Source organism: Saccopteryx leptura, chromosome 3 (genome assembly GCF_036850995.1).
Source record: "Saccopteryx leptura isolate mSacLep1 chromosome 3, mSacLep1_pri_phased_curated, whole genome shotgun sequence".
Taxonomy (NCBI): domain Eukaryota; kingdom Metazoa; phylum Chordata; class Mammalia; order Chiroptera; family Emballonuridae; genus Saccopteryx; species Saccopteryx leptura.
The window spans coordinates 66,952,107-66,965,676 of NC_089505.1; the positions used below are offsets into that span (position 1 = coordinate 66,952,107).

Below are 13,570 nucleotides of genomic sequence, written 5' to 3' on the forward strand. Positions count from 1 at the left end.
AGCATATTTTTTTTCAAGGTTAATCCACCCTATAGGATGGATCAGTGCTTCATTCCTTTTCAGGGCCAAGTAATATTCTGCTGTATGGCTCTACCACATTTGGTTTATTCATTTATCAGTAGATGGGCATCTGCATTGTTTGTGCCTTTGCTACTGTGGATCATGCTGTTTCTTATTCTCTGTGGTATGTTCTGGTGCTGCTGGGACACATATCAGCCCGTCACTAAATGTAAGGCCATGCCCCCTTCTTATTGAGATTCACCTCTAGCCTGACCATGCGGTGGCACAGTGGATAGAGCATCGGATTGGGATGCCGAGGTCCCAGGTTCAAGACCCCGAGGTCGCCAGCTTGAGCGCGGGCTCATCTGGTTTGAGCAAAGCTCACCAGCTTGGACCCAAGATCGCTGGCTTGAGCAAGGATTACTTGGTCTGCTAAAGGCCCACAGTCAAGGCACATATGAGAAAGCAATCAATGAACAGCTAAGGTGTAGCAACAACAAAAAAAAAGAGAGAGAGAGAGAGATTTTCACCTCTAGCTTTTTTCATCTTCTGACACCGTGCACGGCTCTTATGTTACACACGGGGACCCTGTGCATTGAGGGATGACATTAAGGGTCAGTGGGCGAGCTGGCCTTTGTTTTTATTTCTGTCTGACTCCATTTATCTATGGACACAACAGGTCTTGAGTCCTACTATGTGCCAGGCATTGGGCACGTGCTGGAGCTCTAACATGACCGAATAAGCGTGGTCTCCGGCCTCCTTGGCATAACCACCCACACCTTCTCTGCCATGCTTTGTTAGTTGTTACAGTTTCAGAGTCTGATAAATTAGATGTTCCCTTGTCATTAGTAAGAGAACTGTCTCCTGGTAACTGCTTATTATGTCCCAGGTACCGCACTGTAGACTTCAGCTTTGTCCCTTTGACAACTCAAAATAGCTCCAAAATCTGCCCACTTCTCTTCACATCCATTGCTGCTGTTCGGGTCCCCCTTGGACTACTGCTGTCACCTACTTCCTGCAGCCACCCCTGTTGTTCCCCCTCTTTGTTTATTTCCCACACAGCAACAAGTGGGATCCTACTAACACTTGCATTCACTCCCTGTGGCCATTGTTACAAATTACTGTAAATTTGGTGGCTTAAAATAACACACATTTGGCCTGGCCTGTGGTGGCGCAGTGGATAAAGCATCAACCTGGAATGCTGAAGTTGCTGGTTCAAAACCCCAGGCTTGCCTGGTCAAGGCACATATGGGAGTTGATACTTCTTGCTCTTCCCCCCTTTTCTCTCTTTCCCCTCTCTAAAATTAATAAATAAAAATCTAAAAGAAAAAATAATAACAAATTTATTCCCTTATAGTTTGGGGGTCAGAGTCTGAAATCAGACTTACTGGGCCAGAATTAAGGTCTCAGGGCTGGTTCCTTCCGGAGGCTTGAGGGAGCATCTGTCTCCTTGCCTTTTCCAGAATTTTTTTTTTTTTCTAAAGTGAGAAGAAGGGAGGCGGACAAACTCCCGCATGCACCCGACCGGGATCCACCCAGCATGCCCACCAGGGGACAATGCTCTGCCCATCTGGGCCTTCATTCGATTACAACTGGAGCCATTCTAGTGCCTGAGGCTGAGACCATGGAGCCATCCTCAGCAACTGGGCCAACTTTGCTCCAATGGAGCCTTGGCTGCGGGAGGGGAAGAGAGAGATAAAGAGAAAGGAGAGGGGGAAGGGTGGATAAGCAGTTGGGCGCTTCTCCTGTGTGCCCTGGCTGGGAATTGAACCTGGGATTTCCACATGACAGGGCTGATGCTTTACTGCTGAGCCAACTGGCCAGGGCCAGATTTTATTTTATTTTATTTTATTTTTTTCTTTACAGGGACAGAGAGAGAGAGAGAGTCAGAGAGAGGGATAGATAGGGACAGACAGACAGGAACGGAGAGAGATGAGAAGCATCAATCATCAGTTTTTCATTGCGACACCTTAGTTCATTGATTGCTTTCTCATATGTGCCTTGACTGCAGGCCTTCAGCAGACCGAGTAACCCCTTGCTTGAGCCAGCGACCTTGGGTCTAAGCTGGTGAGCATTTTTTTTTTTTTTTAATTTTGCTCAAGCCAGATGAGCCCGCGCTCAAGCTGGCGACCTCGGGGTCTTGAACCTGGGTCCTTGGCATCCCAGTCCAATGCTCTATCCACTGCGCCACCGCCTGGTCAGGCTATTTTATTTTTTGACAGAGACAGAGAGGGAGTCAGAGACAGAGACAGATAGGGGCACACAGACAGGAAGGAAGAGAGATGAGAAGCATCAGTTTTTTGTTGTGGCACCTTGGTTGTTCATTGATTGCTTTCTCTTATGTGCCTTGATGGGGGGGTGCTCCAGCTGAGCCAATGACCCCTTGATCAAGCCAATGACCTTCAGCTCAAGCCAGCAACCTTGGACCCAAGCCAGCCACCATGGGGTCATGTCTATGATCCCATGCTCAAGCCAGTACCCCACACTCAAGCTGCTGAGCTGGTGCTGAAGCTGGATGAGCTCACGCCCAAGCTGGGGACCTCGGGGCTTTGAACCTGGGTCCTCTGCGTCTGAGTTTGACATTCCATCCACTGTGCCACTGCCTGGTCAGGCACCTTTTCCAGATTTTAGAACTGCAGTCCTTCCTTGGCTATTAGCACCTTCCTTCATCTTGAAAGCCAGCACATAGCATTTTTCTTCATTGGTCACATTTCCTTCTACTGTACTCAGATCTCCCCCTGCTCCCTTATGTAAGTATCCTTGGGATTACATTTAGAGACCACCTAGGCCCCTGGTCGGCCACCTGCGACTCGTGAGCCACAGGCGGCTCTTTGGCCCCTTGAGTGTGGCTCTTCCACAAAATACCACGTGTGGGCGCTACCTCGATAAGAAAAGTACCTACCTATACAGTTTAAGTTTAAAAAATTTGGCTCTCAAAAGAAATTTCAATCGTTGTACTGTTGATATTTGGCTCTGTTGACTAATGAGTTGGCCGACCACTGACCTAGGCAATCTAGAATAATGTCCCTATGTCAGAATCTTTAATCACATCTGCAGAGTCCCTTTTGCCATGTGAGGTCACACATTCACAGGTTCTAGTAATTAGGATGTGGACATGTTGGGGGCTATTATTCATTCAGCCCATCCTACGCCCAGTTCGAGTCCTATCCCTCCTCTGCTCAGAACCCATACATAGCTCCCCAGTGTGCTTGGGATCAAGTCCACTGTCCTTGTGATTGCCTGGAGGCCTGCCACGGCCACTCCAGCCCCGCCCTTCACATGTACACCCACGTGCCCAACCACTTGCATTAGCATTTTTTCTAAGTGCCAACTTGCAACATGTCTTTCTCACTTCAAGACCTTTGTCCATGTGCTTCCCTCTGCGAGGGACATTCTTTGGGCTTTTTTGTATGGCTGACTGAGCTTTGCTCTCAGCTCACGTGTCACCTCCTCAGAAGGTCCTGCCCTAACCGTCCTGCAAGAAGGAGCCTCTGTCCTGACCAGGCGGTGGCGCAGTGGATAGAGCGTCGGACTGGGATGCAGAGGACCCAGATTCGAGACCCCGAGGTCACCAGCTTGAGCGCAGGCTCATCTGGCTTGAGCAAAAAGCTCACCAGCTTGGACCCAGGGTTGCTGGCTTGAACAAGGGGTTACTCGATCTGCTGAAGGCCAGTGGTCAAGGCACATATGAGAAAGCAATCAATGAACAACTAAGGTGTTGCATCGAAAAACTGATAATTGATGCTTCTTATCTCTCTCCGTTTCTGTCTGTCTGTCCCTATCTATCCCTCTCTCTGACTCTCTGTCTCTGTAAAATAAAACAAAACAAAACAAAACAAAACAAAAAACTACTGGACCTGGGCCCTGGCCGGTTGGCTCAGTGGTAGAGCGTCGGCCTGGCGTGCAGGAGTCCCGGGTTCTATTCCCAACCAGGGCACACAGGAGAGGCGCCCATCTGCTTCTCCACCCCTCCCCCTCTCCTTCCTCTCTGTTTCTCTCCTCCCCTCCCACAGCCTAGGCTCCATTGGAGCAAAGTTAGCCTGGGTGCTGAGGATGGCTCTGTGGTCTCTGCCTCAGGCACTCGAGTGGCTCTGGTCTCAACAGAGTGCCGCCCCGGATGGACAGAGCATCGCCCCCTGGTGGGCGTGCCAAGTGGATCCCGGTTGGGCGCATGCGAGAGTCTGTCTGATTGCCTCCCTGTTTCTGGCTTCGGAAAAATACAAAAAAAAAAAAATACAAAAAAACCCAAAACAAACAAACAAAAAAAACTACTGAACCTGATAAATGAATTCAGCAAAGTGGCAGGATATAAAATTAATACTCAGGCATTTTTATTTTATAAAAAACAAGGAGCCTCTGTTTGTCATGTGTTTGTGTCTTAAACACCTGTTCCATCCCTTGACTGGGTGCTCTGTGGGACAGATTCTGTCACTGTCTGGTTCCTGCTGTGACCACAGTGCCACAGAGTAGTGGCTCAGCCTGCATCTGGGGCAAGAGAAATGAGCATGAGTTTCAATCTTCCGAACACCTGTCCCTCCTCTGGGCTCGAGTGGCCCAAGCTGCCTCCGGGGCAGCACAGGGCACCCGGCTTCCGTCCATCAGGGTGTGAGTCTTCGCCCCCACCAGACCCGGAGATACTGGAGGGCTGTCCGTGGCCTGGATCACCTCTGGGCCCCGGGAGGCCTCGGGGGATGTGAGTTCAGTGCAGAGTATGTGCGCGCCCTCTCCCTTCCCGCCCGGAAGCCCTGCCCTTTCCGGACTGTGTGCCACATCCTCTGTGAAGAGGCTGCATTCTTTCCTAGGATGGTCACAGCAAAGCAAACTGCACGGATTAACCACAGGCATTTATTGTCACGGGTCTGGAGGCCAGAACTCTGAAATCCAGGTGTGAGCCGGGTTGGTTCCTTCTGAAGGCAGAAGGGAGGATGTGTTGTAGGTTCTCTCTGTGGTTTGTAAGGCCACCTTCTGTGTCTTTTCACATCAGTGTGCTTCTCTGTCTGTCTCTGTGTCCAAATTTCCTTTTCTTTACATATTCGAGAAAGACATGTTTTCTCTTTAAGATTTATTTATTTATTCATTCATTCATTTTAGAGAAGACAGAGAAAGAAGGGTGGGAGGAGCAGGAAGCATCAACTCCTATGTGCCTTGACCGGGCAAGCCCAGGTTTTGAACGGGCGACCTCAGCGTTCCAGGTCAACACTTTATCCACCACGCCACCACAGGTCAGGCAAACATGTTTTCTTTTTGTTAAACTCGTATGGGCCCTTACTGAGGATTGAATCTGTAACCTTGGCATATCATAATGATACTGTAACCAACTGAATTACCTGGCCAGAGCAAGAAAATTTATTTATTAAACTACAGCCCTGCCTGGATAGCTCAGAAGGTTAGAGCATCCTCTGTCCCAAAGCGCAGAGGTGCGGTTCAATCACCAGTCTGGGCACAAACAGGAACAGATTGATGTTCCTGTCTCTCTCTCTCTCTCTCTCTCTCTCTCCTTTCCTCTCTCATTAAAAATAAATTTTAAGACCCTGGCCGATTGGCTCAGTGGTAGAGCGTCAGCCTGGCGTGCAGGAGTCCTGGGTTCGATTCCCGGCCAGGGCACACAGGAGAAGCACCCATCTACTTCTCCACCCCTCCCCCTCTCCTTCCTCTCTGTCTCTCTTCCCCTCCTGCAGCCAAGGCTCCATTGGAGCAAAGTTGGCTGGACATTGAGGATGGCTCCATGGCCTCTGCCTCAGGCGCTAGAATGGCTCTGGTTGCGGCAGAGCAACGCCCCAGATGGGCAGAGCATTGCCCCCTGGTGGGCATGCTGGGTGGGTCCCGGTCGGGCGCATGCAAGAGTCTGTCTGACTGCCTTCCCGTTTCCAACCTCAGAAAAATACAAAAAAAAAAAATTTTTTTTTTTTAAATTTGAAAAGAGAAAGAAAGCCACAGAGGTGGAAAAAGTAAGCTATAGAAGAAATAGGCCCAGAAAACAAGTTGCAGGGGCAAAAGAAGAGGCCCTTGGAGCATGGAGAGAAAAAGGTAAAGTTACTGAGCCTCGAGGAAAGACATGGGGGGCGAAAGGGTGCCCAATTTTCTTTTTGTTTTAAGGATACCAGTCATACTGGATTTCGATCCACCCTAATGACTTCATTTGAACTTGGATCATCTCTGTAAAAACAACGTTCTCTCCAATTAAGATTGTGTTCGGAGATCCTGGGGCTGAAGACTTCAACAAATGAATTTTAGGGCCCAAAATTCAACCCATAACAGGAAGTCCAACATCTGGAACCCAGCAGCTGGTTCTAATCTTCACTCTGCCATTTCCTAGATGATGACTCAGACAAGTCACCTCCCCTCTCTGTGCCTGTGTTTGCATCCATAACATGGGATAAACATAGAAACTCTGTTGTAAGATTCTCCTGAAAAGTTAATGTATTAATATAGTTAATAGTTAATGTGTTTAGAGAAGAGCCAGGCATATATGGTAGGTACTCAATACATGTTGTTATGGTTATTATTTGAAGCGTGAAACTTAGTTGTGGTATCACTTCCTCCAGGGAGCCTTCCCTGATTGCCTCAGGGTCAATCAGGCTGTCCTCTGTGCTTCTTCAGAGCCCTCTGTGACCTCCTTTACAGCACATCTGGCCCAGAATAGGGACTTGGAAAGAAAAGAATGTTCTGCCTGACCAGTGAATAGAGCATCGGACTGGGATGCAGAGGACCCAGGTTTGAGACCCCGAGGTCGCCAGCTTGGACCCAAGGTCACTGGCTTGAGCAAGGGGTTACTCGGTCTGCTGAAGGCCCACAGTCAAGGCACATATGAGAAAGCAATCAATAAACAACTGAGGTGTTGCAACGAAAAACTAATTATTGATGCTTCTCATCTCTCTCTGGTCCTGTCTGTCCCTATCTATCCCTCTCTCTGACTCTCTGTCTCTGTAAAAAAAAGAAAAGAATGTTCTATGAGTTGGGTTTTTTTCATCTTTTTCCCTTATCCAGATGTGCAGTTGGATCACCTGAGCCTTCTGAAGCAGTTTGAACACCTGGATCCTCAGAATCAACACACATTTGAGGCTCGGGACCTGGAGCTGCTGATCCAGACGGTAGCGTGAAGGAGGAACTAAGGCAGAGGACTGAGGGAGCTTAGTGGAGGGGAACAGAGTCCCAGCCCAAGCCCACTCATCTTTGCCTGGCATTTTCTGAGGTTGGCAGCTGAAGAGGGCCTTGGTGGTGTCTAAAACCCTTCCCAGAGTTTCTACGGGAAAGCAGAGATGAGCTCAGCTCCTCTCAGACTTGCTTTCAAGTTCCTCCTAGGATTTGCCTTTCCCATATGACTTGGGCTAGGGCTCTTTTTTCTGTGCCCTTGTGGCAGGAGAATAATGGCTCCTTACCAAAGCTGTCACACCCTAATTCATGGAACCTGTGGATATGTGACCTTACAAGGTAAAAGGATTTTACAGAAGTGTTTAAATTGAGGATCTTGAGCTGGTGAGATGATCTTGGATTATCCAGGTGGGCTCCAAATCCCATCACAAAGGTCTTTGAAAGAGGGAGGAAGCCCTGGCTGGTTGGATCAGCAGTAGAGCATCAGCCCAGCATGTGGAGGTCCTGGGTTTGTTTCCCGGTCAGGGCACACCGGAGAAGCAACCATCTGCTTCTCTACCCCTCCCCCCTCCCTCTCTTCCTCTCTCCCTCTCTCCCTCTCTCCCCTCTCTCCCTCTCCTCATCCCCCAGCCATGGCTCGAATGGTTTGAGCAAGTTGGCCCTAGGCGCTAAGGATGGCTTCATGGCCTCACCCCAGATGGGCAGAGCATTGCCCACCTGGTAGGAGGCATGCCAGGTGGACCAGGTTGGGGCACTTGCAAAAGTCTGTCTCTCTCCCTCCCCATCTCTCACTTAATTTAAAAAAAAGAAAAGAAAAAGAGAGGAAGGAAGAGGGAGATTCAGCTGCAATGTGACCACTGAAGCCAGATGCCCCTCTAGTGGCTTTAAAAATAGAGAAAGGATCCTGACCTGTGGTGGCGCAGTGAATAAAGTGTCAACCTGGAACCCTGGCCAGGTAGCTCAGTTGGTTAAAGCATCATCTGGATACGCAGAGGTTACCAGTTTGATCTCTGGTCAGGGCACTTACAGAAACAGATCAATGTTTCTGCCTCTCTCTCTCTTTTTCCCTTCCTCTCTCTTTAAAAATCAGGCTGCCTGGCCTGACCTGTGGTGGCGCAGTGGATAAAGCGTCAACCTGGAAATGCTGAGGTCGCCGGTTCAAAACCCTGGGCTTGCCTGGTCAAGGCACATATGGGAGTTGATGCTTCCAGCTCCTCCCCCCCCTTCTCTCTCTCTGTCTCTCCCTCTCCTCTCTAAAATGAATTAATAAATAAATAAGAAAAGGAAAAATCAGGCTGCCTGACCTGTGGTGGCACAGTGGGTAAAAGCGTCAACTTGGAACACTGAGGTCACTGGTTCGAAACCCTGGGCTTCCCTGGTCAAGGCACATATGGGAGTTGATGCTTCCTGCTCCTCCCTCCCTTCTCTCTCTGTCTGTCTCTCTGTCTTCTCTCTCTAAAATGAATAAATAAAATCTTAAAAAGATAGATAAATATTAAAAAAAAAACCAGGCTGACCAGGCATTGCACAGTGGATAGAGCATCAGACTGGGACACAGAGAACCGAGGTTCAAAACCCTGAGGTCACCAGCTTGAGTGTGGGCTCATCTGGTTGGAGCAAGGCTCACCAGCTTGAGCCCGGGGTCACTGGCTTGAGCAAGGTATTACTCGCTCTGTTGGAGCCCCCGGTCAAGGCACATATAGAGAAAGCAATCAATGAACTAAGGTGCCTCAACGAAAAATTGATGCTTCTCATCTCTCTTCCTTCCTGTCTGTCTGTCTGTCTCTCTGTCTCTGTCACACAAACACACAAAAGAAACAGATTCTCCCCTGGAGTGTCTGGAGGGAGCACAGCCCTGCTGACACCTTCATTCCAGTCTCAGAGAACCAATTTCAAGTCTCTGGCCTCCAGGCTGTAAGATGATAAATGTTATTGTTTTAAGCCACCAAGTTGATGATAATTTATTACAGCAATCATTGGAACAAATACAGTGCTCGTCTGAGAAATGGCAGACCTGTTCCTACCTGCTCCTACTCATAGCTCTTCTATGAAGACAGAATCCATCCCTCTGCCTGGCCCGGGTCCCCCTTCTCTACCCTACTGGAGTTCCATCTATTGGCCATTAGGATAATAGCAGCCATTTGAGTTAAGCCCAGCACTTGGCTGTTTTTACCATTTATTTCCAGAACATCCCAGAAACTGTCTGCTTTTCTCCAGCCCCCCTGTCATTCTTTATGGTCTTAAAACCCATCATCTATCTCTAATGGCTCCTTTGGGTTGATTCCCAGTCAAGGCACACAGGAGAAGCACCTATCTGCTTCTTCTCCTCTTCCTCCCCCTTTTCTCTCCTTCCCCTCCCGCAGCCAGGGCTCAATTGGTTCCAGTGCATCGCCCTGGGTGCTAAGGATGGCTCCAAGGAGGCTTCCACCTCAGGCACTAAAAAAATAGCTCGGTTGGGCCCTGGCCGGTTGGCTCAGTGGTAGAGCGTCAGCCTGGCATGCAGAAGTCCCGGGTTCGATTCCCGGCCAGGGCACACAGGAGAAGCGCTCATCTGCTTCTCCACCCCTCCCCCTCTCCTTCCTCTCTCTCTCTCTCTCTCTCTCTCTCTCTCTCTCTTCCCCTCCGGCAGCCGAGGCTCCATTGGAGCAAAGATGGCCCGGGTGATGGGGATGGCTCCTTGGCCTCTGCCCCAGGCGCTAGAGTGGCTCTAGTCGAGGCAGAGCGACGGCCCAGAGGGGCAGAGCGTCAACCCCTGGTGGGCGTGCCGGGTGGATCCTGGTCGGGCACATGCGGGAGTCTGTCTGACTGTCTCTCCCCGTTTCCAGCTTCAGAAAAATACAAAAAAAAAAAAAAAATAGCTCGGTTGCGAGCATTAGCAAGGGTGCCAGGTGGATCCAGTGGGGGTGTATGCAGGAGTTTCTCTATAACCACTCCTCTCACTTGGAAAAGAAGATTTCTGGGCAAATAATTACAGACATCATGTTCTTTTTTTTTTTTTTAATTAATTTTTTACAGAGACAGTGAGTCAGAGAGAGGGATAGGCAGGGACAGACAGACAGGAACGGAGAGAGATGAGAAGCATCAATCATTAGTTTTTCATTGCGCGTTGCAACACCTTAGTTGTTCATTGATTGCTTTCTCATATGTGCCTTGACCGTGGGCTTTCAGCAGACCAAGTAACCCCTTGCTGGAGCCAGCGACCTTGGGTTCAAGCTGGTGGGCTTTTGCTCAAACCAGATGAGCTCAAGCTGGCGACCTCGGGGTCTTGAACCCGGGTCCTCTGCATCCCAGTCTGACACTCTATCCACTGCGCCACCGCCTGGTCAGGCAGACATGTTCTTTACCACTGAGCTATATTGCTTTTCATATTAAGTATACCTCATGTTTGTTTGGGTTTTTTATTTCTTTTTTTTTTTTTTTTTTTTTTTTTGTATTTTTCTGAAGCTGGAAACAGGGAGAGACAGACAGACTCCCGCATGCGCCTGACCGGGATCCACCCGGCACGCCCACTAGGGGGCGACGCTCTGCCCACCAGGGGGCGATGCTCTGCCCCTCCGGGGCGTCGCTCTGTTGCGACCAGAGCCACTCCAGCACCTGAGGCAGAGGCCAAGGAGCCATCCCCAGCGCCCAGGCCATCTTTGCTCCAATGGAGCCTCGCTGCAGGAGGGGAAGAGAGAGACAGAAGGAAGGAGAGGGGGAGGGGTGGAGAAGCAGATGGGTGCTTCTCCTATGTGCCCTGGCCGGGAATCGAACCCAAGACTTCTGCACGCCAGGCCGACGCTCTACCACTGAGCCAACCAGCCAGGGCGGGGTTATTTTTTTTTCATTTTAGAGAGGAGAGGGAGAGAGAGAGAGAGAGAGGAGAGACAGAGAGAGAGGAGAGACAGAGAGAGAGAAGGAGGGAGGAGCTGGAAGCATCAACTCCCATATGTGCCTTGACCAGGCAAGCCCAGGGTTTCGAAAAACCCGGCAACCTCAGCATTTCCAGGTCGACGCTTTATCCACTGCACCACCACAGGTCAGGCCAGGGCGGGTTTTTTATTTCTTATTATTCCAAGATCTTGACATTGTGGAGGGCTTGAAAGAAGTGGGTTAAAGTAGCTATTGTGTAACTATCCTAATCTCTTTTGAACAAACAAAGACAAGAGGCTGTGTTATGGGGCAAGAGTGGGTCAGAGACCAAGTAGTGAGATCAGGACAGGGTGGAGGTTGGGTCAGGTTCAGAGTCAAAGGCCTGGCATTTGGAGGTTGAAATTTGGTGCTGGACATAGAGATGAAACGAGAGTGACCATCTGCCTTTTCCCAGGCCACCCGGGACCTTGCTCAGTACGACGCAGCTCATCATGAAGAGTTCAAACGCTATGAGATGCTCAAGGAACACGAGAGACGCCGTTACCTGGAGTCACTGGGAGAGGAGCAGCGAAAGGAGGCAGAGAGGAAGCTGGAAGAACAGCAGCGACGGCACCGAGAGCACCCCAAAGTCAATGTGCCTGTAAGGACCCTTATTTGTGCCTACCCCCCACCATGTCCAATTTGCCTGAGCTCTGTAAGACAAGAATGTAGCTGAAAAACTACAACTCCCAGCAGACCCTAAGGCAAAAGTCCCTTTTAATGTGCCCATCTTCCCCCAAGGGCTCTTGGGAGTTGTAGTTTCTTGCTTGAGAGAAATGACTTTTGAGGGGTGGAGGTATAAGGGGTTCTTCAGCTTTATCCCATAGGACCCATATTTCTTGCTTATGAGCCCCTGGCTCTCCCCTCCACAGGGCAGCCAAGCTCAGTTGAAGGAAGTGTGGGAGGAACTGGACGGATTGGATCCCAACAGGTTTAACCCCAAGACCTTCTTCATACTGCATGGTAAGGTGGGCAGGGAGTCCCAAGACCCAGGCTGCATTCGGAGGCCCTGACCTTTCTGGGCCTGAATGCTAAGAAAAGGTCTCCCCATCTCTGTGGAGTTTAGGCAGGCCAAAGGGGTCTGAGCCCATCTCCCCTGGTGGTCTAGATTCTTAGGCTCTTCCATGGGAGAACTAAGTCTCTTCTGGGATTCTTCCAACCTCTGGGCTTTTTGTTTGTTTGTTTGTTTGTTTGTTTTTACAGAGAGACAGAGAGAAAGATAGATAGGGACAGACAGACAGGAACGGAGAGAGATGAGAAGCATCAATTACTAGTTTTTCGTTGCGACTCCTTAGTTGTTCATTGATTGCTTTCTCATATGTGCCTTGACTGCGGGCCTTCAGCTGACTGAGTAACCCCTTGCTCAAGCCAGCGACCTTGGGTCCAAGCTGGTAAGCTTTGCTCAAACCAGATGAGCCCGTGCTCAAGCTGGCGACCTCAGGGTCTCAAACGTGGGTCCTCCACATCCCAGTCCGACGCTCTATCCACTGTGCCACCGCCTGGTCAGGCCCAACCTCTGGGTTTTAAAATTGGACTGGCCCTAGCCAGATAGCTTGGTTAATTAGTGTCATCCTGATACACAAAAGTTGTGGATTCAATCCCTGGTCAGAGCACATGCAGAAACAGATTGATGTTTCTGCCTCTCTGTGTCTCTTTTAAAAATCAATCAATAAATTAAAAAAATATATTTTTAATAACTGGTTGGTATCCTCTAACTGAGCAAATCTGGCTTGGCGAGGCCTGGGCCCCTCCTAGGAGCCCTGGTTCCCACCAGGAGCTCTATCACTAAGGGTGCACTGTTCCCTGGTAAACAAGTCTCCAGGGCCCCTCTCCATGGCTCTTCGGAGACATATTCTCCTTCATCCTCCTGTGTGGAAACAGTCTGGGCTTGCCAGCCCCTCAAGTGTGCCGAGGGCCTGAACCTAGAAGCTGTAATTTGTCAATAACACTGAGCAGGGCCTGTTTCATTCACTCAGTAAATGTTAGTTAAGTGACTTCTAAGGACCACAGAGCCAGTGCCTATAAACAGATAAATCTGCATTTCAGTGAGTCAACGAGACAGAATGGGAGATACTCTAGAATTTTTACATAAGTTGCCAGTTACACCAATACACCATTAATGATCAGATCCCTCCCAATTTCAGGGATGATAAAATATGGGGGGGGAGCACATCTTAGAATCAGGGAAGAAGGTTCTATAGTAGTCTCAGGTAGTGACATATACCATGGAAATGAGTGACAATTTTTGGTAGCCTGGTCAGGAAAGGTTTTGTGTGACCAGCATTGTCTAGTAGAACTTTCCAGGCGGATGGCCCTGCTCTGTCTGTGTTCACATGTTCTATGGAGAGCAGCAGCCAGCCCCATGTGGCCGGGCAGCACTTGAGATGTGGCTCTTAAACTAAGTAACTGAATCTTTCTTTACTTTCAATAAATTTTTTAAGACTGTGATTCCAGTAAAATACTCATAAAATAAAACTTATCTTAGCTATCTTTAAGTGTCCAGTTCAGTAAGTTTAAGTACATTCACATTGTTGTGCAATCAGTCTTCATCCTCGTGAAACTGAAACCCTTTGTTAATCAACAACTG

At 49.3% G+C, this 13,570-nt stretch overlaps 1 protein-coding gene across 3 annotated transcripts in view; it reads left to right on the plus strand.

Moving 5' to 3' along the window:
• NUCB1 (nucleobindin 1) overlaps positions 1-13,570 on the plus strand; it is a 28,093-nt gene that overhangs the window by 9,741 nt on the left and 4,782 nt on the right. For all 3 annotated transcript variants that reach the window (XM_066373963.1, XM_066373962.1, XM_066373964.1), the window contains exons 5-7: positions 6,988-7,091; positions 11,399-11,584; positions 11,856-11,946. In XM_066373963.1, the coding sequence (XP_066230060.1) occupies positions 6,988-7,091; positions 11,399-11,584; positions 11,856-11,946 (381 nt within the window). The remainder of the gene's footprint in view (positions 1-6,987; positions 7,092-11,398; positions 11,585-11,855; positions 11,947-13,570) is intronic.